General features: G+C 34.9%; 1 protein-coding gene across 1 annotated transcript; it reads right to left on the reverse strand.

The window, feature by feature from the left end:
- Nucleotides 1–4,555: 4,555 nt before the first annotated feature.
- RGS21 (regulator of G protein signaling 21) lies at nucleotides 4,556–26,987 on the reverse strand. Its single transcript, XM_060142029.1, has 4 exons — nucleotides 26,977–26,987; nucleotides 22,498–22,574; nucleotides 19,153–19,319; nucleotides 4,556–4,759 (listed from the first exon to the last, which is right to left on the reverse strand). Exons 1-4 carry the CDS (start codon nucleotides 26,985–26,987, stop codon nucleotides 4,556–4,558), a joined length of 459 nt encoding a protein of 152 aa, XP_059998012.1.
- Between the last annotated feature and the right edge of the window lie 649 nt (nucleotides 26,988–27,636).

Genomic DNA, 27,636 nt, shown 5'->3' on the forward strand with positions numbered 1-27,636 from the left:
AAGATTCATGTTCAGACCTTTAACAAATACTGCTTTGAATAATTAATTTCAAAATATATTTCTTCTAATACATAATAGGAATTTCCTCTGTCTTTTCTGTTTATAAGAAGTAAGGAAAACCAGTCTTATGATTTTGATTCATGATTATGTCTTTGTGGTAAACATGACATATTTGGAGAGAAGAACAAAAACAATAATTCAAAGGCATTATTCACAAAAATATTTACTTTTTAAAGACCTAAAACTGAAACTTTTAAAGTAAGATATTTTAATTAAAATATATGAAACAAATACAAGAATGTTTAATATACCTACATTATGAAAATTTTAATTTTTTCTTATTAGTTTTTAAAAAGAACCAGATATTTATTATATTTTATATCTAAGCCATCATCATTCACAAAATTAATTTACAACTTATTTTCCCCAATGCACATAATGAATAAAAGTATCAGAATAAGGAAACCACACCATATTTTAAAAAAAATTAACCACTTCAAAATTCTTATTTGTAAAAATATAAGTCGATGAAATGATGTTTTATGTGAGATATCCAGGAATAGTTAAACAATCATCACCCCAGGAAAAAATGTGAATTTAACAAGACAGATTTCTGTTTTTCAGAAATATTCATTGCTGACTTTAATCTGGATACAACACAAGGCATAAATATTCAATGGCTAAACAATAACCCAGTTAAACTTCATTGGGTTTTTTTTTTCCTCTAGTAGGCATCCAATCCAATTTTTGTATCTTAAATGAAATGAGAAAAAAATGATGTGGTTTCTTAAAGAAATTAGGTCATTTAAAAAATGTTATTTTCCCACCTTCTGTTTGTTATACTTGGAAACACACTAATATCTATTCAATTATGATTATAATTAATTTTGCATATATATTTTACATTCAAATGCATACTATAAATAGTAATTGTAATAAAACATATTAAGTTCCTCTGAAATGGCATAGCTAAAGTAAATAGTTTTCCTGTAATATTCATTTCCCATGCTCTCCCATTAAAATGCAGTGGCAAATCTGACAAAACAATAAGGGAAACACAGGGCAAGTGACTCTTTATTCATATAATAATTGACTACTGCTGTGACAACATCCCACCTTTTTCACATAGTTGTGAAGAGTTCACTTTAAATTAATTGGCATCACCATGAAATAAATTACAAGACTGTGTAGTTGGGAAGCAAATCAGGCCCACATTAGATATAATTGGGTGAAACTGATATAGGGATTTTGTGGGTGAAGGTTAGAAATGGAATTTTTGCACCGGAAATAAATGTATGAGACCAAATTGTTTTTGTTTTTAAAGATCATTTTCTTTTTTTTTTTTAAATGGATCTCTTTAGTTATCTAACAATGATCGTATTGATTACTTAACTTAGGACATGGCTTGTAGGATTTGGAAGATTAGCTGATCAGCTTCCATTTAAATGAAAGGAAGATCCATTTAATCTAAACTTCAAGTCCTGGATAATGGATTTGACCTTTTCTTGAAATATTGGAAAATAAATCCAGACTATTCTTCAAAGTTATGGGCCAGAATGCTACTATTTGTTTAAAAGCCAAGATGATACTAAGCTTATTAGAAAGGATATTAGAAAGGAAACAGAAAAACACTTTTTTTTTTTGCTTTTGTTATATCAGCATGTACTCTCATCAGGAAAATTATGGATACACATAGTTACTACATCACACAAAATTAGAAAACTCTAGAAAAAAGTAAAACAAGGCGAATAGAATGAATTCTATATAAACACAGACTAAAAAAAAGTTTGGGAAAATAAAGTTTGACACTAGCTCATGTTTGTAATGCCCTAAAGGTTTTAGATTTTTATAATATAGTATTAGTAAAAAAAAAAAATCTGTTGATTATATTTTGAGGCTGAAATATATCCTTCCTATGCAAGGTATTTGCATAAACTTATAGGAATCAGTACTCGTTACTGATGAATTTTCACTATTTGATATTTAAATAAATTCAAAAGGATTTTAGATAAATTCATGGATTGTAGCTCCACATTGGATTGTTAAAGAAGCTAAAATTCTTTTTGGAATATGTATATCATTTGATTTCTTTAGGTCTCATCTAATGGAGGGCAAACATAAATTGCTTTAAAATATATTTTGTAGGAATATTCTGTTTCTGTCAGGAAATAGAAAACACTGTGCTTGGGAGAACTCTTCTTATAATTTGAAGATCATTATCTATGTCACTATCTTGTAATTTTATTACTGCTTACTGCTTAGCTTAGTTTTTAATATAAGTACTTCATTTCTTAAAACCGATGTAAATATTTTTAGAAAATGGCATTACACCATTAATGAATATTTAAGTATGTTACCAGGAGTGTTAATGTTGTTATTCATTTTTTTTTGCCAGTTAATCTTTTATTTAAAAATCCCATCCATAAAATCACTCATCAGTGATAACTGATGAATAAAGTAACATATGGAGTGAAAGAGACATACAGAGACAACATATGAAAGATATACATCTGATGTTTTACCAAAATTCCTCACTACCAAGTGTTCAAAAACCTGAAATTGATTTTATTCCCAAAACTTGCAATTGTTTTCTTTTCTGTTCTATTAAGTCAGAACATCTGTAATTATAGCCTGGGATGGGGAATGAGTTCAGGAGGTGAGAAGGAAGGATTGCAGGTGAGGGTCTCTGGTTGGGATCTCTTAGAGGTCATTCAACATGCAATTTTTTAACAGATCATTTTGACACCCACTGTATTTTTACCCACTGCCAATCATCTGCTTCTAGGTGGTGAAAGTTTGATTTGTGACTGACTGTGCATTCTTAGAGAAAACCTGAGAGGCAGTCTCTGAACAGGAAGTCTTGCTGTATGACAACAAGAAGGAATTTGCAAACTGATGGTAAAAGGTCAATTTGCATATTCAATGAAAGGAACAGTGCGGTGTTTGAGGATGAGTAGGATAGTAGATTCTCAGGCCGCGGCAGTTCTAATGGGGAGGAGATTCCTCTGCTGCTGTGAGAACAAGGTGCTGGCTGTGGCCCCGTGGGAAAAGCACTGTTCCTACCAGCTCTGGCTCTTATCAGCACGTGCCCTTAAGAAATAACCGAGATCTCGGGGTTTTACATCTAAAAGGAGGGGATGTGATTTTAATTTCTAAGGTCCCTTCTGTCTTTTAAAGTTTTTTTTTCATCTCTAGGAATAATTTTTTAAATTTCCTATTTAAGTAGAGATTAAATTAAGGTTGGAACCTTCAAAAGAAATGTTGAAAAGGGTATATATAGCTTTTTAACGTTAAGTTCGCCTTAAGGGGGACTGAATATTCACAATCAGTGTGCATAATGTCTTCCTTTAAAGAATTTGCAAATGTCCAGGGAATGTTCCGTTTGCATGATGTGTTTAAATGTTTATTTTTCAAGACAAAGGGGAGACAAAATTTTGTCTATCAAATGGTTTGTAGAAACATAAAATAAATCCTGCTATTTTTCCTGCATTTTCTAATGTTCAAATAATCTGCAAAATACAGATATCAACAAAGTTAAATAAGTCTGTGAAAATAAAATGGAAACATGGAAGATCTGTTGAATCTTTATAGCTTTTCATATGAACGTGAAATTATTCGTAATTATCATGGGACATTTACATGTAGAAAGAGGACAATTTTAGGAACATCTCAAAATAACTGCATTTAAAAAAATCTCTGAGTTTTATAAACAAGTTCCAGTGCTGAAGGAGTGAATAGATACTTAACTCCACAGTTATTTGAGTAGATAATATTGCAGTAATTTTTTATTTTATGGGATAGTCACTGCTGTGCAGTTCATCAAATAAGGACTTAACCATGTTCCTTATTCCTCCTTGTTCCTTTATATTTGTATTGATCTAAGAAAACCAATCCTCCCAACCCTCAAGGTCCTTTTCATACATGCCTATGTGTGTCATTGAATTAAACCAAGTGATTTATTTTGACAGTTTGATCAATGGCATATATATATATATATATGCCATTTTTCTTTTTCATTAATCTGAGGGCTATACCAGTTTAGATAACCACCACATTATCAGATCCTGGTTGAAAAGAAATCGTTGATACACTAAATGAAGGGTTATGTTTTGGTTTAGAATTTCTCTTTTTACAGAAGTGAGGTTTTGACTAATGCAAATGGTATTTAAAATCATCTATATGATATTAAACAGTCTCCCATGCAGCAACATGAAGATATATAGTTTCTTGAATTTATAATGTCATAAGAATATCCACTTATGGTTTGAGTGTATTATATGTCTATAAACTTCCTTTGTACTCTCCCAGTAGGAGATTTTTAAGTACCTGATAAAATAAACACATTCTAAACAAATGACTTAAACATTCAGGCTTCAGATATAAAATATTATTTTTCTATTGGAGTAAAACATGAATTCTAAACCCTAGAAAAACTTACATTGTGTTTGTATATTTAAAACATTCTAGCCTTGAAGTATAGTGATTGAGTTGATCTATCCTATCACTTGTTTTCCCCCTAATTATAATCTGATGGTTAGTTTGTCATTTACCTTCTTTACAAGAAGGGGAGCCATTTTTTATGATTTCCAACCTGTTTGCTATTTACCAGTTTCTTATAAATCTCTGACTTTAGAAATCGAGGAAAAGAATCCTTGGTCATCAGACTGTAGATCACCTGCTGAGCCTCATCAAAACATTTGAGAGTTGTTTCTGCAATATTCTTTGAGATGAGGTCCCTGGTACTGAAGTCAATGTTAATCTGTGGAAACAAATTTCATTGCGTTAGTTTAATCAAAGAACGTGTGGTTTAAACAGATGGTAGATACACATATGATTTGAATTTTTTTTCTAAACACAAAGTTAATCTGATCTAATCTAATCTAATCTAAACAACAGAGAGGTCACATATTCATTTTCTGGAATGCAGAACACATGTTCAGTTTAATTACATTTCCTAGGTTGAAAGTGTTGGCATTGACAGAGAAGAGGTCAAGCCTTATTTTGAGATTACAAAAAACGGCAAAGTGAAAGGCAAACAAGAAATTTTATGATTTTAGATTTCTTTTCCCTCCCATCCTTGATTTCTTTCTAATACTTTGATCTTAATATGTAAAATGTACTTTTCATAGGCAGAGCAATAATTAGAATTTACTAGGTTGGTTTTCACCAATCCATTCCCATTCTCCATACCTCCCCGTGTTGTTTCCCATAATGCTGCTTTTCATCCTAATTTGTATTTCTTTTTGTTTGCCAAAATGGACCAAATAACACCCCCTTTCACAGACCACCATGCCTCCCATGGAATATACATATATACGTGTGTGTGTGTGTATATATATTCTTGTCCCTTGAGCACTACCACATGTAACTATTCTTAGCAAGGTGTAATAGAGATCTATTATATTGAACACACCATTCACCTGCAAATCTGTAAAATGCCCCAAACCTTGTGGAGATACTTGTCCAATTCTACCCATATTCCAGGATATATTTTGAGAAGCAGAAAATTTCACATCCAAGTTGTTTTACTTAAACTGAAAATATTCATGAAGCGTGAAAGAGATTTGAATCTTAAAATTCAAAGCTCACCAAAGGCAGGTGCTATATCTGTCTTACTTATCATTTTATTTCTTGGCACTTAGCCAATTATCTGCCACATACTAGTCAGTAAATATTTGTTGAATAGAATTATAATGTCTCTTGGTAAAATGTGGGAGACTATAAAAATGCCAGAATTTGGGGGTCTGGTAAAAGACTATAAATAACAATTTATGTTTATTGAATTGAAGTTAAAAGATAGGCAGGTAGACCTTCAATCAAATCTCTCCTCTGCTACTTACTTGCTATTCATATGAGTAAAGCAAGTTCTATAGTTTCCTTCAATTTTTGATTTCTATGGTATAAGAGAGGATAATAATAACATCTGTCTTAGAGTGTTTTAAGGACTAAATGAGATAAGTAATATCAAACTATTTCAGTATTATTATTGTAGGAAAAGAACAAAAGAAAAAAACTTTATTTTGAAAAGAATCATCAAAAGCCACTGTTTGCTCACTGATATTTTCTTTCTTTAGCGATTTCAGCTACTCAGGGATCCAGATTACATCTGCTTTGTATTTCTTTGATCATCCTTTCAGGTCCTCCATCAAAGTTCCAGATGAAATGCTGCAACTTCCTCGAAGGAATCAATTTCTGCTTCTTCATACAGGAAGATGGTGTGGCGTACTGGTAAGATTTTAGAATAGTTTTCCAATCTGTGCTCTAACACTTATGATGTTGCTGACCTGGGGTGAGTTACTTTCATATTTTCAAGCTCTGCTTTTTTATCTTGAAGCTTGGCCATTCTTGACTGAGTAGTTGCAAGAATTAAAGTGAGATGATCCATAAAATCATTGATTCCACAAATATTTTGGGGTATGTTATGTGCCAGGTGCTTTCTATATTTGGGGAAAATACTATATACTTTCTATGTAGTCTTAGTATTATACTAATACTACAACTAGTACTATTTTATATTTACACTTGAACGATGAGAAGAAGCAGGTTCTCTAAGAATCTGGGGAAGACCATTTCTGGCAGAATAAACAAATGCAGAATCCCTGAGGCAAGAAAGAATTGGTTGTGTTTGAAGAGCCTCGTACCTGCATGGCAGGGGTGCAGGGTGTGAGAAAAAAGTTCCTGTGACCAGGTTGGGAGAGGAGGTCGAGGCCAAGTCTTGGGGGGCTTATGTGCTTTGGTAAGGGGTTCTTATCTTTCTACTAGAAGCAATGGGAAGACACTGAAGTGTTCTGAGCGGGGAGGTGGCATGATAACATGTCATGAATCTAGTATAGTGCCTGCCTCATGGACGGAATCAATCAGTAGTGGGTATTACCAAGATCTTGTAGTGGTTTCTGAACATCTAGTATAATCTGTTTCATAAATCCTATCTTGTGTTGTGGATATGAGAATATATGTTGCCCGTTTCCTCCTTCAACTATGCTGTTCGTTCTTTAATGGTGTCATCTGCAATTTGTTGAACTTTATATCCCCCATAAAGGTAAATATCGCAAGTTAACTCCTTTAGGCCTTCAGTCATCGGGTGAGTTTCCACTGATAGCAGGGCCAGTGTGTGCCTGGTGCAGAGTGCTGCCTTATTATTTTAATCAGAACTGAACACCTTCAGTATCTCCTCATTCCCTACTTAAAAAACCCAAAGCCCTGATCTTGGCATTCATGACCTATATACAATATGGTCCAAACCTATACATTTTTCTCCTCTCCGTGTGCCCTGTATCCCCACTAAGGTAGACACTGCCCCTCCAATTTCTTGTATTTTGTTACGGATGAGTATTTTCCCATACCATCCCAGTCTAGCTGAAAATCACTCCTTCTCACCTAAGTCTTTTACAACCTTTTATGTCCTTAAGACTACATTCAAATAGCATCTACCTTGTGAGGTTTACTTGTAGGTTTTTTCCCCCTTTTCTGACCTCTGAAAGGGCTTTGGGTTACTTAGATAAGATTGACATTTTGCCCGCCCCTCACTATGCCTTGCACAATGTAAGGATTCAATAAATGCATGTTGTACAAACAAAGTGGAAAAAAGCTCTACATTTGTTAAAAATCATGGTAAAATTTTAAGCAGAACTATTCCATTTCAATATGATACTGATAATTACTATGATTTGTTCAGATATACTAAGCTTGTACTTCTGACTTATCCCTCTCACTTTTCTGATTTGCCTGTTTTCCTACCAAGAAGCTGCCAACATCAGCTCTTGATAGCTAAGTGATGAGCAGAGACACCATTCCCAGGGGATCATCAGTAGTCTTTTGAAGCTGCGTCTTGGCAATTCAGTTTAATGTCAGTGACAAAATATCACACCCACGTGTTTGTATAAATGTCATTATTTTCCTCCAAATTGTTCAAGCTGGAAACATAAGAATCATCTCTGCCACCTCTTTTACCCTCTGGTCTCTCTCCCTCGCTCTCTCTTTCTCTTTCTCTCTCTCTCTCCCTCTGTGTGTGTGTGTGTGTGTTTGTGTGTGTGTGTGTGTGTGTGTGTGTGTGTATGTGCTTTCCTTATTCACCTTTTATTTTCTAATTTCACAATGCTGTTTTTCATTCTCACTCCTATCTCTCCAGTTTAACCTTTTATAACATAATCTCTTCCCTAAACCATGGAATCTACCTCTTACCTGATACCTCCCCTTCTACACACTGTGGACAGCATTACTATATCAATTTCACCAAAATATCACTTTCATTGTATGAATGTTCAGCTGACAAGGCATTACTTTCTATAGCATAAAATTTAAACATTTTACCCTGGCATCTGAGCTTCCTCCTACCTGGACTTCAAAGTGTTGTTTTGAAATCATCTCCTACTTATCTTTGGTGATATCCACAAAGTTGGTCTACGTTCTGTTCCGAAAGTGAATTTTGTATCTAAAGCCCTCATTTATGCTGTTTCACCATCTAAAATCCCACTTGCCTCCACAGTTTTATTCTGTATGGATTATACTAAATCCCTTAGGATTCAGCTTAAGTTGAATATCCTCCAAGAAGCCTTCCCTGATCACAGACGGAAAGTCACTGTAATTTCCTTATCATCATACATTATTTTGATGTAAAAATCTTAAGAAATTTGATTTCTTGCTTAAACAGATTTGGATACAATGTCTTCTATTAATGTTAAGTATTCAATCTGATAATCAGAGAGAGAAGATTTGTCACTACAAAGGGAATTCAGTAGCCTGTGGCATGGAATTTACCCATCTTTTATCTGCTATCTTTTCCCTATGTTTTTCATTAATTCTTTTTTCTCTGCATGTCCCTCAAAGTATGAGCAGAGCAGATATGCATTATCTAAGTTCTGGGCCAAGTCTTCTCTTCCTGGGTTTTTTTCTTTGGTGACTGTGTCTTCTCCCATTTTCAAATATTTAAGCAATGTCATTATCTCTAAAATAACCCTAAGAATGTTTAAAGATGATTACTTTAACTGTAAATAATAATAGTTAACATTCATCAGATATTACTACTGTTGTGCTAAGTCTTTATATGGCTACTTTACACACACTTGTAAGATGGATAGTATTATCATCCCTATTTTTCTGGGGAAAAAAACCCACCTCATCTGAAAAAGTAGTTGTTTCTTGCTAGTCATTTCTGTAATTTATTCATTTAAAGTATTTCACTGAATGGGTGCTTAGGAATTACGCTAAGATCTGACTATATAAAGATGATTATGTTGAAAGTCAGACAAGAAGACAGATTTTGAGAAAGTAATCCAAAGGGAAAAATATACCTTCTGAAAAAAAAGCTTTTTGAAAGAAATGAGATTGTAAGCTGAGAATCAAGGTATTATTATGGGTATATAAGTTTAAGGGAGGGACTTGGACATGGGAGGGAAAACTGGAAGAAGCCCAGTGGGTTTTCAGGAGGAAAAGGGCAACAGTGTGGAAAGGCATGAAGGTCCAGACCACATAGACTTCTATAGGTCTTGTTAAATAATTTTTAATTAACCTGAGAGCAATGAGGAGAATTTTAAGTACTGTACTGATAATAAACACATGTTTGGAAAAAACATATCACTGGCTGCTATATGGTATAACAACTAGGTGTGGATAAAGGGAAGAAAAGTTAGGAAGTCATACCAGAAATTCAGGTGGTCAATCATGGTGGATTAGGCTGGGTCATGTCACAGAGAATGAAGGGAAATGCATAGATTTCAAAGGTATTTAGAAAGTAGAATAGATGGAACTTGTGATTGAATATTTATGAGCTGGGATGAGGAACAAAATCTTTAAGGATGACTGGATTTTAGAAATATTCTGAAGAATGAGATGACAGAGTGTTGATGGGTTGGATAAGGCATGTAAGCAGAAGAGAAGAACCAAGTATGACTATCAGCTATTTAGCCAGAGCAAAAAGGATGGAGTTGCCATTAACCGAGATGGAGAGACTCAGGTAGAAGAAAGGTTTGAGAAGAAAATTAGGACTCAGATTTGTTTAAGTTTGAGATGCCCTCTTAAAGCCAGAGGGCTGGAAGAGATCACTGGGGGAGTAAATGTAAGCAGATAGTAGAGGAGAACTGCCTCCTCTCATGATAGTGTGTGCTGGGTTATGAGTAGGAACAGCAAAATAAGTTGTTAAAGAGTGGTGAAGGGGCTTCTCTGGTGGCGCAGTGGTTAAGAATCTGCCTGACAATGCAGGGGACACGGGTTCAAACCCTGGTCCGGGAAGATCCCACATGCCGCGGAGCAGCTAAGCCCATGAGCCACAACTACTGAGCCTGCGCTCTAGAGCCTGCAAGCCACAACTACTGAGCCCACGTGCCACAACTACTGAAGTCTGCGCACCTAGATCCCATGCTCCACAACAAGAGAATTGTTTTCTCTTCACAATGATCTTCACAATGAGAAGCCCGCATACCACAATGAAGAGTAGCTCCCTCTCGCCACAACTAGAGAAAGCCCCTGTGCAGCAACGAAGACCCAACACAGCCAAAAATAAATAAAAATGAAAATAAAGAAATTTATTTTTATAAAAGGGGGGGAGTCAGTAAGAGACGAAGAGATTGAGTCCTAGAAGCCAACTGAAGATAGTATTTCAGTTAAGAGAGGGTGATCACCGTTGTTAAATGCTCCTGAGGAGTCAATCCGGGTGAGGTTTGAGAATAGTCTACCCAAAGTGCCTTGTCTTTTCTTCTTGACTTCCCTGAAATTTCAGTATCAGGACAAAAGTGAAAATATTAGGCCTAATATATATTTTGACATATACATTCCTTTAATATAATCACTTTTGAAGGCATGTCTGCGAACTGCACCCCCAACTTTGCATTTATCTCAAATTTGACTTTTGGCTGAGTTGTATCAATTTCTATCTCAAAAAGTAAGAACAGAGGAGATGTTAATCTTGGAGTAGTTTGAAGGCAGACATCTTATCAGGTGGTAACCCTCTAGAGATGCAGACCTTCCAACTGTGTGGTCTTGAGTCCCTCCTGAGCTGCTTGGGAATTGCAGGGAAGCTTAGACTTGTCTGAGGATCTCAAATTAGTAGGTCCAGAGCATGGGTTGAATGTCGTATTGACTGATAAAATAAACACAGTTATATCTATATTATTTACCGATGTGAATAATCACTTGCATTTTGTTTCTACGGATACACTTAAGTTTCAAGGATACTGAGAAATACCTTTAATTTGCTTATTTTTCAAAAGGTCATGAATTACCTTAGCTATCTGAGACCACTGCACTGCCAATCTCAGAAAACAAGACTTAGGCTTGTGATTCTCATGGAATGACAGCTGAGATGTCATCGCAGCTGTTTAGCAGCTTTTAAATCCTGTCAATTTTGAAAAGGCCTTGACACAGCTGACATTGACAACAATCCATTGCATTAAAATGACTACCTTCTGACTGGTGTTTGTGATGGTTGTTTAAAAACGATATTATTATAATGAGCCAGAGATATTTTAATACTCAGGTGATTTTGATAACTGCAAGTTATGCAAGCCAATTCCTCACTTCTATACTAGCAGTTTTAAATTCTTTTGGCTTCCAACAAATTATTTTAGCAGGAAGAATGCATTTTAAACTGTACCTTTTGGCTCTCTTGTGACCCTGAACTGTGCTTTATATATTTTTACATAATTTGAATGAAAAGTTCTCAGTTGAGCTCTCACATTCAAATGAGATAGACTTTTCCTCATTTAGAATGTATAGTGTAGCAGGAGACTGTCATTATGCAAAAAGTGTGTGCATGCATATGTAAAACGCCTTGCTCAAATAGGGCAGGCAGCTTCCTAGACCTCATTCACAACAGAGCTTAAAAATTACTATTCAAATTAAAGCCGCCTATAATCATGTTTTTGGTTACATAATTCTGTTTAATCACCACTAAAACCTCTAGTATTACTTCGTTTTTGGCATCATTAAATGCACACGAATATCCTGAAATATATTCTCAAGGGCGGCTATAAAAGTTGAGAATAGCCAAGTTTGTAACGTCAAGAAGGAATCCGTCTTGCACAGGACTGTATCCTTTTGTTATGATTGGTTTTAAAGACAGAAATAAGTGACACGAGATGGGAGGCAGTACTAATACCTTAAATTGGACAAGAGAAATGGAAAAAATAATCAAATGTATGTGATCATAACATATAAAAGCATGATGGATATGGATTGTTAAAAATAGATGTAGATAGCAAATGTTATCTGGAGCGGCTGAAAGAGAGTCAGATTGACTGGTTTCCTTCACCAACCCCATCATGCTAATCCAAGATTAAGTAGTGCAGGGACATGTGCAAATTCAAAAAGCAATAGCCAGGACATGGAAGCAATCTAAATGTCCATCAACAGAGGAATGGATAAAGAAGATGTGGTACACATAAACAATGGAATATTACTCAGACATAAAAAGAAACAAAATTGTGTCATTTGCAGAGACGTGGATGGACCTTGAGACTGTCATACCTAGTAAAGTAAGTCAGAAAAAGAAAAACAAATATTATATATTAATGCATATATGTGGAATCTAGAAAAATGGTACAGATGATCTTATTTGCAAAGCAGAAATAGAGACACAGACGTAGAGAACAAAAGTATGGATACCAAGTGGGGAAGGGGGAATGGGGTGAATTGAGAGACTGGGACTGACACATACACACTACCATGTATAAAATAGATAACTAATGAGAACTGACTGTATAGCATGGGGAACTCTACTCAGTGCTCTGTGGTGACCAAATAGGAAGGAAATCCAAAAAAAGAGGGGTTATATATATACCTATGGCTGATTCACTTTGCTATATAGCAGAAACTGACACAGCAGTGTAAAGCACCTATACTTCAATAAAAAACAAACAGACAGCTGAGCATTTTGTTTTTGAGTTGAAATGCAGCAATCATTCTTTCAGAGGGCCAAAATGATACTGCAGGTTATTAGAAGAAATATTCCGGCCACTTTGTTTTGCTTTACAGTTTAAGAAGTTATACAAATTAGAAGGAATATGAGAAGAGAAATACAGCTTTTGATAGAAAGGAAGATAGACTCTGTGTGACAAGATAATTTTATGCTTTTGCCTTTAGCATAAACACCAAGCTTCCCAGGCTGTGTCATGAACATTGAAAATAAGTGGTAGATCTAAGAAAGGAGTTTAACATGTAAAAGCCTGGGCAGAAGACCTATGTCCTCATGAGCTGTGTACCTTAATGACTGTAGGACCCATCATTTTCTCTCTAAGGCTCAGTTCATTTTTTCACCTGTATAGGGTAGATGATTGTAATGCCTCCCTAAGATAGTGAACATGATGATCAAATCAGACAGTCCATGTAAAAGCCCTGGACAAATGTGGCTTATGGTTTCTTTAGCTCTGCTTTTCTTTCTTTCCCCCTCTCCCTCCCCCTTTTCCTTCTCCTTCTCCTCTTTCCTTCTCTCTCTCTCTCTCTGTCTCTCTGTCTCTTCCTTTTTAAGAGATCCCTTTAGTTTAAGACAAAATAAATACGGAGCAGAAATCACTGGGTTGCAGGAGGTGCTCTTGCCTGCACTTATACTCCAAGGCACCCAGTACTAGGCTTCTTTCACTACTGGACTAGCCTTCTAGGCACCAGTGGGTCCTTTGGTTGACCTCCACTTCCACTACTATCATCCTTCCCTCCTCCCATTTTGTCTTGTTTTCGTCTACACTCAAATTTCTGACCAAAGCTTACTAATTAACTTCTTTTGAGGTACACTTCCTGATCCCTTAGACTTGGATTTTTCTGTTGCATGAGACCACATCACCTGTGTTTCCCTATCTCAACACTCATGGAAGTTTATTGTAATTACCTTTTTATACTACAGTTTTCCCACCACGATGGTTGGCTTTATTTATTCAGAGACTGTCTTTTTCTTAGTGGCACCAGCAAGGTGCTTGGTATGTAATAGACACCTGTCTATTGATTAGTGTACAGAAACTTAGGAAATTAATAAACAAACAAACATTTTATCTGGAGGTGATTCAATAGCTGGGAGGCACTGTTGGCAAGCAGCAACTTGTGGGGCAGGACCAAGACTCAAAATAACATCAGCACCTTGTGGAAGTGACACTTAAAAAACGCAAAGAAAATAGGAATACAAAATGGAAGATACAAAATTAGCATTCCAGTAATATCAGGAAACGCTTCTAGTTGCCCATGGGCTTCTCTCTACCAAGAATTCATATATCTATCTCTTCCCTCAAGACTCAGTTTAAAAGTAACCTCATTTAAAATAAAGGCCTTATCTCAATATCCTGCCTCAGAACTATTCAATCATTATGTCCTTTTAGGTATAATGCAAACAATTTCACCTCTTACTTTTCTTTTTTTTTTTTTTTTGGCACTTAATCATTTGTTGCTTTCCTATTTTTTCCTAGAAAAAAATAGCAAAGTTCTAGAAATTAGAACTTAATTTAGTCCTAGAAATCAGTTCTAGAAATTTCATTTTTTAACCCAATTAGGTTGAAAGTTTCTTTTGAGCCAAACTATAGTTTTAACCTGTTTTATTTTCTTGAATTTTCTTATCGAGCTGCCTCATTCACACAAAACATTGCATTATACTTCTGTGTTTATTACCTGTTCTCTTGCCTAGACCCAGCTTCCCTTCCAATGGAGGGAATTTATCTAATGAAGGTGAATCGTAGGCACAGAATAAGCACCTATTGATGTGAAATAAAAATACGAGTCAATAAATAACATTGTACTACAATAAAAATAAAAGCAAAAAATCCAGACAGGTATTTTAAAAAGCGTCCTGCACAACCCATTAAGACATCTTTTCCTTTATGACTGTAGTTTCTTCTGTTTCATGTTATGATGTCCTCACATTTAATAAATACATTTAGGAATTAAATATTTTATACTAATATTTTTTACTTAAGAAACTGCCAATGTATTGGTTCCTGGATTGGTCATACTATGAAGTTAAATTTATATTAAGTTTTCAACATTACAATGTAGTATGATTTGGAACATTTTCTAATCTCACAGAATGACAATCAACATAGTTTTCTCTTTAATCACATATTTTCTATCCTGACCAATTTTCTTTCTAATATAAGGGAGTGATGATACAAACATAATACATATAAATGATATAAATAAAACATAAATACTTAAAATATGTCAGTGTCTTAGCTGAATATAAAAATATTATTTAATTTTTTGAAGATTTACATTCTTTTGAAACCAAGTAATATTTTTTTGAAAATTTCCAAATATTATGAAATTAGTGGTCCGAATTGAAGGAAGAATAAATACAAGTTTAAGAATTCTTTTTCTTTGCCACTCACAAGTTCTTACTGTGTGCAAAGTAAGGCCACTTTAAAATATATATTGCTTATCTAATAATTTTCTCATTTTCAAATCACTTAGTCAAAATATCTGGCTCACAGTTATTTTTTTTTCCTGCAGTACCTTCTGAAAATATTTCGGTACAATCCATTCAATGAGTAGCTCTTTCTATCTGAAACTAGTGATTTGCTGTCATGTTTTTCTAATTTGTGTTCACATATATATGTTTATCAAGTCTTTTAAAGTGGCTTTTCCTCAAGTGTTCTTTGAAGTTAGTTAATGGATGTTTTCAGGTAGATTCAGTAGCACTTACAGTGACTTGTGTAAAGAAAAAAGGGATTAACAGTAGAAGCTAACACAACATTGTAAAGCAACTATACTCCAACTAAAAAAAAAAAAAAGGATTACACTTTTTAAAACCTGTTCTGCCCCATGTAGACCCTAGACACTTGATCTCATTCATCATTCTCATCTCTCCTGTGTGGTTGCTACATGCTTTTTCAGAGATACGTTTTTAGATGTAGAAACTAAGGCTCAAAGGGGTGAAATAGATCACCACAAGATTACAGGATTTGAATCTGTATCTCTAACCTTCAGGTTTTCCACTGCATCACATGATTAGTGTAGAAACCAGAGAGATGGTAACACTGTAAAGGAGAGGGCATGAGGTCCACTGCGATTATTATTATCTTTCATAGAGACCTGAAATTTCAATTTTTGTGTGCAGTTTTGCCTATTAGAATAGGAAACTGAGAACCATTATTAACATCAATTTATAGATAGGGATCATTTGGTAAATTTAGTATATAGTCTAATTGTAAATTGTCTATTTGCATCAATTAAAAATTATTGTCATGCTTGCAACTTTATAGGTGAGGAAATAAAGACATAAAAAGTTGAAAAGAAACTAAATGGGATTTAATAGACATCTGGATAATGTGACCTTGTCATTGTTCTCTGTTTTAGGGTTTTCTACCAAGGAAATTGGTTATAATTTTGATTCTTTATGAGAGTCAGTTTTACAGCTATAATTGAATATAGAAAAATGGAGAATACTTTCATATGAATCTCATTCTTGAATTAATTTTCCACTTAGGAAAATCATATTTTCCAACCTCCATATCAAATATACCACTTTGTCATGTGAAGCCCACCTACTAGATAAATCTAAGCTACTTCCCACCCTCTCTTTATCTCTACTGCTGCCTGGCCAGCCTTATCCCCCTGCTTCTTGTTAGCAGTATCCAAATGCTTGTGATTTCTGGAAAACGCTAGGGAGCTTTGTACATCCAGGCTACACACTGTGCCCACAGTTTGAAATATTCTTTTTTCATTTGTTCTCTTGATGAATATTGCTTATTTTTAATGACATATCTTTTTCATATGTGAACCACCCGGCAAATCGGTCCCTAAATTCTCCAGATAGACTTAATCGCTCTTTCCCATTGTGCTAATAACAAACTTTAATTATTTAAATTATTAAATTGCTTATTTTGTATTTGACTGTTTTTTATCACATGTCAATCTCCCCTTCTACTCTGTGACTTCATTGTGGGAACAGGCACTCAAAAATAACTCCATTTAATGAATCATACTAACAGTCATATTATATTTAATGTGTAACTGATGAACTATAGAGAGATACCTTGAAGACTGCAATTGGTATATAAGAGACAAATGCACTTTAGTAATTGGAATTGGAAATAATTAATGGCAAATAATTGGGAAGACAATGACTGTTGTAAATGTATATACACACTTCTTTGTCTTCAGTGAGGATTTTGTCATACCCAATAATAACCTCTTTAGACACTTCAAGGAGACAATGTAATCTATTATTTGAAAAGCAGCCATAAATTTAATTATATTTCATGTAGTAAAAATTAATTAGATGGACAAATTATTAAAAAGTATGAAAGTTTTATGTCCTAAAATAGTAGCTGTACTATTTTTTTAAATTATTACCATATAAATTTATTTTGGAAGGGAAGATTAGGAAAAAAAACAAAACTATTTTGTCCAAATTGATAATTTATTATATATTGTAACTTTGAATCCAGCTATAATTAAAAGATTACATTTCTTACTAGAAGATTTTTTATACATAATATTTGAGAATGTTGTCTTAAAATAATCATTCAGTAGATGGATTCATAAAGAAGAAAAACATCTGGCTTTCAAACCAATACCACAATACGTAGGATATGTCTAGAGTTGATTTCAAAGCCTTTTAGGGAATGAGACATTAATCAACTTGACAAATCTTATATAATACATTTTCAGTTTTCCGGAATTATTTATTGATTTTTAGATAGTGACTGGGAAATGAATGTTGAAATAGCTCCACAGGAGTTATGTTCTTTTCTCTTTCCCCCTTTGAATTTCAGGCTAAGCTTCAATTGTTTCACATGTCTGTGATGTTATACTTTACCAATATATGCTACAGTAATTAATGTCCATCTAAAACTTGAACTATTGATACGGCAACTTTATGCCCTAGATTTTCGGAAATGTTTGCCTTTGATCTATGCTGTCCTCTGTTCTCACTAATACAATAACTTCTCACACCATGAATTTTAATTTTGGATTAGAGAATTTAGTAACTGTCACTTAGGAGGATATCAGTATTTCAACTCTAGGGAAAGATGATGACTTGTGCTAGTGGTTTATGTTTGGTGCTAGTAGTTTCATATAGATTCCTGTTTGCTGCTTATGCATTAAAACTCTCTGCCTATGTTACATTTAGTGAGGAATCAAAGAAGTTTTAAAATATATATATAGTTAAACATTAAAGGGGTGTGCAGAGATGATCATGGTCTGGCTCTGGAAATGAAGTCAAATATAAATGAGATGTTACACACATAAAACACTTTATGGAGTCTATTCTTGGAGTCATTGCAGGTTTCTCTCTAAGGCCCTTTTTACATACTTGCCCCTCAGCCCCAGCTAGTGATCTAATCTTTATATCAGAATGGCTCCCCTTTGATAGTTTAATAAGGGAAGACCTCTGCCCCAAGAAGGTACTTAGCCAGAGGGGCTAAGAGGGCCCTGCCCCTCTGCTGGTTTCCCTGGTAACCGATGAGCCAAGCTGATGGCAATTCCCCCTATAAATGGTAACCTCCCTATTCCCCCCGACTCCCCTGTGACGTCGGCCACCACGTCCTGCCCGCTGTCCACCACACATGGTGGGGTGTCGCTCCAGGACCTTGCTTCAGACATTTAAGCTCCGCCATCCATTAAACCATTGATGACTCTTTCGCTGAATCCGGGCTCTTTCTTTTGTCTTGAAGCTGGGCAAGTGGAGGCCTCGTAGGCCAGCGGGGTGCAGCCCAACACCCATCAACGAAATAAAGGTAAGCAAACCCCTCTTTTGGAAGGGAAGACATTATTATATGCTGTTTGTCGGTCTCCAAAGTACTAAATGTAAAGAATTTACACTGTTGGTTAGTAGTTGTTTTTTCCTTCACATACATACCTTTTTAATTTTAAAAATTTTATTCCAAATTGACCTCCGTGGTTTACAAAAGGGAAAATGAAAGTGAATTTGAAATTCAGCAGCACGTTTAAGTAGGATTTCTGTAGAGCTGTTAATTTTTGACATATTAGACTATTTTTAAGAGCCTGCGTGTCGTGCTCAGAAAACAGAAACCTTTAAGCACATAGAAGGTGCTTTAAAATATTTGCTGAATCAGTGCCAGAGGATCACGGTAAGGAACTTCTTTTTGAATTTACCAACATTTTCTGTTTGAATACATAGTGACAATTTAATTTCCCTCAAGATGGACTTCGCGCCTTTCAGTGGGGAGCAGATTTGTTAGCAGATAAATATTCACTATTGTGGAATATTTCACCCACCTCTTCAGGGGCATCAGCTTCAATGAATTCAGAATAAATCATCTTGGCTTTGGAAGCAATTTTTTCTGCACTTTCTGTTTTCTTAAAGTCTTCACAGACAAGCCAGAGCTCAACGTTTTCTTCACTGAACTCTGATTTTAGGAATGTTCGAAAAGCATGTAGACCAGCTATAAGATATATGAGAAAAAATTTGTTATATCACACACAGTGCAGTCATACGACCAAAACAAGTACGTTGTATAGGGTGAGCATTTGAGGATTCAGTGACAAATATTTATCATCCCTCTAAATATAACATTTATATATTTTAGTTTTTAACTTTAGAAAACTTTATTTTGGATCAGTAGTCATAAACATAAAACATTTATATCTGTATTTCTACAATTAGCATTTTTTAAATTGAATAATAACAGGTAGTGCTTGAAGTCTGGGATTCTCATAGGTCCCACCTCTTCCCATTATCTTATTTTCAGCCAAATTTACACATTTATTATTCGTTGCATTCATAAATAAAGTTTGTGACCGCCTGTTTAGACTCTTCCTTTCTCTAGTTTCCACATTAAAATGTGCCCCGAAAATGTGCCCCGAAATCTTCTTCGGCACATCTAGAGTTTCTTTGGGAAGGTAATGCTTCTAATAAATCTTTTAAGGCCGAGGATGGTTAAGAGTGGGCCTCTACAGAGGTAGCAGGCTAGAAAGATTACTGTCAAATTCCCAGAGTTGCCTGAACTAAGCCAGTCCTTTCAGTTCGTGTTACTCAGTTTCAGCTGGCGCCTTCTGATGGCAGTGTCTGATCATAAGTGAGACTGTGTTTCTCCGAGGATGAAACACCCTTTGGCGCATTTGTCACTCAGAAGGATTTGCCTTCCTACACGTTGGTGGGTTTCTCTTCCACCTGCCATGGGGGCCCCCATGTCCGTGCTCAAAGCAGCTCCTCCCTGACTGTGTGCTGAAGGGCTGACCCTTCAGGTCGCAAAGTAGAGAGAAATAAATTTATGGAGAATCGGGGGAAAGGAAAAATTGACCAGCAAAAAAGAAAATATCGGAAAAAAGTGTATGGGAAAGGGGCCTAAGTTAGCTGTTCGTAGGTTGCTGCAGGTTGGAAGGAAAGTGAAGATTAGTGAGAGAAAATAGAAAAGGGCTTCATGGAGCAAGATTAAAGTGTCTAAAAACACTATTAAAAATAGATTTAACAAGCTTTTAATTATTTGAAATAGAGTTGAAATAGCAGGTCACTGCAAAGGGTTTTCAGGTACCAATGAAAATTCTCAGTAGAAATATGGGAGAGTGTGGATGTTGTTAATATGTGAGCGCTATAAAAAATTCAATTAACTGCACATTTCTTGCATTTAAAAATACATCTGAGAAGCTTCTGAGATTCTGTGACACATATTTGGGTTATAAAAATCCTCTTAGTAACACAGTTAAAATTTTCCATGAGGTCCAAACAATGGTGAATTGGACAGGTCTAAACAGAGTTTAGACTAAAATCTATTTTATATAGGAGATTAAGCAATAATACTGAAAGAATATTGTAGATTCATGTCTGGCACTATTTTATTTGTGTGTCATTAAGGCATATGAAGCTTTTTGCCAGTGAGGGTTATCTAAGTGCATCCCAGAGACAGGAAGTTAGAGATCAAGAGACTATTGTTATTTTCTTCCCACCTGCTATTTTAATGCAGGGCTACATCAAACTAACAACCATTTCCTTCTTTTCTCCTCCTATTGCTCTGTTTGGACACAAGGGAACAGAATAAACAACTAAAACTGGGGCTAGTTATCTCTGTCTTGGACACACTATTGTTGAACTACTCGTCTACCCTATACATACAATTTGAATGTTCATAGGATGTCGAGTGGCTTTGGAATAATATGGTACATACAATCACTATCATGTCATCTGAGGACTCTCTACAGGAGGGAATGGCTACTGCTTAGGCACAGCAGGGGCTGATGGGTAGAATAGGTCAGCAATAGGTGGCGGAAGCCACACTAATACATGCGAGACATATCCTCAGGTCACAAGACAAGGAGGTCATATGGTAAGTCGTTTAACCGTTTAAAGCATGAAAAAGCATGAGAGCTATTTCTCTGGTTTCATAAAAAGCAAAAAACAAACAGCTTTGCAGATGAATCTATGACTTTTCTGCTTTATGCGGGCATGAGGTACAAAATCCCAGGAGGTTTGCAGGTGGAAGCATTTGCCTTCATCTAACACCTTCCATGTCTCTGTTCTGCGGTGCTGTCCCAGCCAACTCTCCACCTGCAGATACCTTCCTGAGGCTCTTAGCAAACCTGATCTGTCCCGCTGGTTATGTATTTAAGGAAAAAAGAGACACGCCATTCGAAGCTTACAAAAATGCAATTCCGTATCTCTGACATCTTTAATATATGTCCTTAGTTGGATTCTAGGTGTACTGTGGATTATTTTATGTCTGTGCTTTGGGAATTAGTTATTTGAGAATCATAAAATGAAAGTGTAATTTTGTCTATTTCAGTCTAATTGTGCATATAAATAAACAGCCATGAAGAATTTATTCAGCTTTACCATGTTTTAAACTTTTCTAATATTCTGATATTTACTTTATAAATTTAAAGTGGAAATGCCATTTGATTAGAACAAACAATACTGCATTTCAAACATTTTCTATGTATGTCTCTATAATGTCATTTCTATCCCATATGAAACAGAAATTCTGCCAAGCAGGATTATGTATAACAAAAGCAGAATTCTACATATCTTTGTAAATGACTATTTTGTATTAAATTCTTAGATGTTTTATTTATAATTGACCAAAATTACCTTATTAAGCCATCATATTAATTGAAAATATATATCCACAATGTACATATTAATATATACACACACATGTGTATATATGTGTATATATAAATATGTTTTTGTATTCACTAAAGTAAGAACTCAATTGAAATAAATATTGATACTTAAAAAACTTTATTTTAGCCTGCAGGACATGAAAAACAAGTGAATTATTTAAATTTTCAACTTTTCAATAGTTCGTACGTGTCTTTCAATTTGTAACAAAGGTAGTCATGATATACATCAAATGATAATGAGTCTAAGAAAATGACAACTTTATCACTTCCTATTTGGGATTTTCTTTTTGTTTTAACGTTTGGAATTTCTATCATCTTGTCTTATTTTGGACCCAACCTAATTCCATTTAAACTTTGGGCCTGTATAAATTTGTGTGAGTTTTGGGAATCTCATTCTTCAAATATTTATCAAACTCATACTGTATAACATGACTACAACTTTCAGAATTTAATGATTTTATTTTAATCATGGTATTTTTAAACCTATTATTAGTTGGATCTTACCTTGGTTGGTTAAAAGTGTATCCATATTTTCAGAACACACTGTTGTTTCTGTAGATGGTGACCTGTGGAAACAGCATCTACCCTTGACAATAGCATTGTGATCTTTTTCTTCTATAACCTATAGTAATATTTGAGTTATGTGTATTTATTGAATTATATCATTTAAATTAACTTTGCTTCATGAATTAAACTGCAAAAGGTCAACGAGAATTATATAATGTTTTCCACAGTAGAGAGCAATAGCAAATCAAAGTGGGAAGTAATTTGACATCAGCAAATTATTAATCTGGCCAACAGTGTTAATAATACTTACAAATTCTTGAATTCTAATAAAGGCACGAGAGAGATTGCTCATTGTTCTACATAGCCTCGTGAATTTCTTCTCAGCTATATTAATTGTTAATTTATACGGCATTACACTAGTCTATTCCTGAAGAGTTATCATGATAGCAATAATGACGAATGAACTATTTTCTAAGTTTTCACAGTATCCAGAATTGTCCATTTCATAATTATGCATCTTAAAAAAGTTTTTTTAAAGTTTTGATTAAGGATTTCTAACATGTGATGATTTTAAAAATGTTTATTTATAGTATTTTGAGAAGTCTTTACCTACTCTGAGACAGCCTTTATTTCTCTTTAGACTGGTATGCTTCCAGTTCTGGGTTGATTTATTTAAATCTAGGAATCAGTCAGGACAGAGTAATATCTTTTCCAAAGCAGTCAAAAAATTTATTGACTTAAGTCTTCTAAAGAAGGTATACTTTTAGGGATGTGATGTAGAAATAATCAGATTTGAGATATAAACTTTCTGAGATGTAAATATATCATGCATTATTCCCCTTAATAAACAAAGATCCTGATGAAATAAGCCCCCATCCAAAAAGCCGAAAGCATCGGCTACCCAGAAGAAAAATTTTGGATAATGTAGCTGTGATGTGCAAATGACTTCGTTATGGAAAGGAATGGTCTAATTGAAGGTTTCTATTAAAATGATTGATAATAAAATAGAGTCTCCCATCCAGTCATTCTTATAAACTTTTACATTTGCATATCAAGGTGACTAGATGTATGTAGCATCTATGCTACATACATAGATGCTACTAGCATATATGCTAGTGTGACTCGATCTCTAAGCTTTTTTATTCTATTACTTTGTGTGATTTGCTGCAGTTTTCATCATTGTGTTAGGAGTGACTCTGCTCCCTTCTGCTGTTGCAGCTGTAGTTATATTTTCAGATAGTAATGTCTGTCCTTGTAGAGGCTACATGGGGAGGCTATGTTGACAGGGAACTCATCTTGCTACTTCCCATTACTCTTATTTCCTATCTCCCATTTCTTTTACTTTCTTCCCCAATGGCAGGCAACTGATTTTCCTGTCTCCCTTGATCTACTAAATCCTGGGGACACAAGGTTTCCTGTGAAGCCATTTTGAAATGTTTTTTTTTTTCATTCAAATGGACATTTTAAAAGATTTAGGTTGCATTTCCATCTTTCATAAATACAAAATGGGACCCGACATAAGATCTAATTTTCTGTAGAAGAGCTTGTGTGCACTATGAAAACTGTAAGATGCTTACATTATATTTCATGTGAGTCAAATATTAAGTCTTCTGTCAAATATTAGGGATTCTATCAAATAGTGCTAAAATTCTATGATTGCTTAAAACGCACGTGTTTAAAATGTTGTGTGTATTTGTAGATTGAAATTTGGTGGTTAGCATGGTACTCAAATTTCTACTTAGTACCTGTGGAGTGTATGTTCATGAAGAGTGCAGAGAGTTTTGATCCCTAGTCTGGCCACACAGTACACCCATTCTGAATAAGGAACAGCCATCAAAGAAAAACCCTGAGAAATAGAATCTAGGCAGAATCGTTCAAGAATGAACATGTACTCCCCGATTTGTATGTAAGTTGTCTGTTGACAGGAAAATATGTTATTATCCAGCACCAAGAACAGTGTGTCTGGTTCAAGAAATATTTGTTGGACATGTAAATAAATAATGACTGAATGGCCAAACCCCAAATAGTGGCAGGCATTAAAGCCTTCAATGGAAGCAGTGCAGTGACTTTCAAGATGCTGGTAGATGACCGTGATAAGAAGGTTACTAAAGGTGTAGTTGAATTGTGTTAATTTCAGAGTGTGTTTTGGGTGAGGAAAGAGGAGAAATGATGCAAAAGAATCACTAGGCAGCGACAGACCAGGGACCTCACTCTCAACCCTGAGCATGTGATAGGAGGAAATGGACAACATCCATTCTGAAGGCATCAAAGCAAGCCATGGCCTTCAGGGAGAGCCAGAGTTTGCTTAAGCCAAAAGCAAAAGGAATATTCAGGGAAGGACTTGTTGGATGTAAAGGAGTCTTTTTGAAATGGAAGTGTTCAAATGAGTGGTAGCTATTCTTAGTGTCATCATGAATGTAGGGAAGCAGTAAAAACAGAAAAAAGAGAGCAAAGTCTGGGAGATGGTGTAGAACCAAGGACAAAAAAAAATTCGTAATGTTTTGAATTAGGGAGATATACTAAAATATTATAGATATTCTATAGATATAGAATATCAGTGGAGATACTAGGATATTCTAGTAATATTTAAGGTACACCAAATACTGACATTGTTGTAAAGGAAAAAGTTGTCCTTCAACCCTCTGAAGAAATACCCCTGCTGGTGTGTGATAATGCCTGGAATGCCCTCAGCTCACTGTTTTCTAATAGATTTCAAATTTGACTTGAGAGGTTCAATTTTGACTACCTGATATGATGGAAGGGTTGGTTGTAAGGTAGTATTTATTTTTCAGAAGTTAGGTGAAATGCAACTATTTTAAGAAACAGTATTAATTTGCTGTTCAAATTTTTAAATTTGAGGTTGATTGTAATTCTTTGGAAGAGTAATTTCTATATGTGAATAAACTGAAAGACAATTTTTATAATAGCACTAAAATGAAAAGCAATGTACTGAATGTTTACAATCTGTACCACATTGTGCTAATCTTTACCTCATTTAATCTTCAAAATGACAGTCTGTTTTAATCCCATGTTACCAATGAGTAAGAAGACATAAATGTTAATAACTGGCGTAACATCACACATGCATTAATAGGCAGTTAGAATTCAAACACAGGTGTATCTGCTTGTAACCCAAACTCTTTTTACAATTCTTCCTGGAATGGATGAGTCAATATACATATGCTTATACTTTGTTCATGTTTTGGAACATCTGTAATAAACGTTTCAAATAAATTTTAGGGTGTTTTTCCTGTAATAGAGTTTATTACACGTCACACAAATATTTCCTCTAAATAACAGTTAAACTGTAGTAATTTCTACTCAATAGAAAGTTTTCAGAAGACAGTGGTTCTTCAATTTTGTACATTATCAAACAAAAATAGGACATTTCTTACGTTAGATGTGACTGACAAATAGGTTTAAAATTTTTAGAAACACAACTATATAAATGTTAAGAAAAATCTATTGAATTAAAATTGGGGGATAGAGGGGGTGGCTGATTTAAAAATAGACTGACTGGGTTGAATTTACTTGACAAGTGCTACCTTAAATAAATGGACAGTGTACTTCTCCCTCCCTCCTCTCTCTCTCTCTCTCTCTCTCTCTCTCTCTCTCACTTTTCTTTTTTTCCCCTTTTATTTGGATTTTAGTTGGAACTTTACGAAGATTTTGTCTGGCTCTTCTCCATTGTGTGTTCGCATATATTTCCTGTAAAATTGTGGTGCATAGTCAGGGTAATATTTTTGTGTGTGTATGACTTGCCTTGAACTTCATTTGTGTATCTGGAGCCAAAATCACATTTAGTGTTTCATGGGGCTTTGGCTGATTTCCTTCATTAAACGAGTGCCATCAAGGCCAGCAGTCCCCATATTATGTGTCCGGAGAAGAGCCAGGCCAGATGGGAACTGCATGAAAGCTACCAGTTATCTTGCTAACTGTGCCTGCTAGAACCAGTTGTATTGCATGTAAAAATGTGGGCTCTGACAACTGAGCGCTCCACACTCAATTAGCGGTTTGCTGGAGAGCGAGAGATTCACGCAAGGAGCCCGCGTGCTCCAGGAAGTGACAGCTGCTGCCTTACTCCGCAGTTAATATCTATGTTCAAATTTCTCAATCCATGTTGCAACAACGAATAGTTTTTGCAAGGATCATATATATCTTATGTCTTTAACCTGAACATTTAATAATTTGGGAAAGCTTCACATAAAGGGAGCTCAGTGGGTTTTCTCCACTTTGTAGCCTTTCTTTATCTTAGCAAGTGTAAGGAATTAACTGTACAGGCAAGCCATGCATTGTGGACGGATTTTAGAAAAGAAGAAGGAATCAGTGGAGAAAGGAGAAAAAAATAAATCAGGAGGAAAGACAACAATTAGCATATTTATCATAAATGAAGGAAACAAAACATCGAGACTAATGAAGACTCAAGTGTTTTCATTTGTACATCTGAGACAAAAATAGCTTTACACAGCAGCTCACTTCACTGGCATTTTTTGTTCCACTGTCTGGCTGTCACAGATGATGCTGAATTTCTCTTTCTGACTGATCTTCAAGCTGAAGGGAATGTGACAGCAGGAACATTACAATTAGTATGCAAGTACCTATCCCCTGGGTTACAAATTGGCATTCTTTAAATCATGCTATTCTCAGCTGTTTTCATTTTGCTGTTAACTTTTCACTGGTCAGAACACTTAAACTTCTAAGTAACAAATAGCTCTTGGAATGAGTGTGACGTGTCCTCAAGTCTGTGGCATAACTGAAATAAATTCCATTTGAAAGTTTGGTTTCTAAAGTTCGTATAGATCCGTTTACAAGACAACTATTGTTCACATGAGGTTAAATCAACTCGGGAAAAAACATATAGATATAATTCAATATTCACCTTTAGGTCTTTAATCCGTCTAAAAGGTCATTTTCCTTTGTTCTTTGATTTTCAGAAAGTCTGGGGAAGACTTTCTTTTTTAGTACTATTATTTTAAGTATATATGTTTAAGGATTTTAACAGCTTTATTCATGGACTAAAATATTCTAACACAGGCATCACACTTTTTAAAAAATTGTGGATTTATTATAGTTTAATAACATGCATTTCTCAATTTATTTTAACCATGCATTTTGTGCCAATATTTCTTTATACAG

This window comes from Lagenorhynchus albirostris, chromosome 2 (genome assembly GCF_949774975.1).
Source record: "Lagenorhynchus albirostris chromosome 2, mLagAlb1.1, whole genome shotgun sequence".
NCBI classification, from domain to species: Eukaryota; Metazoa; Chordata; class Mammalia; order Artiodactyla; family Delphinidae; genus Lagenorhynchus; species Lagenorhynchus albirostris.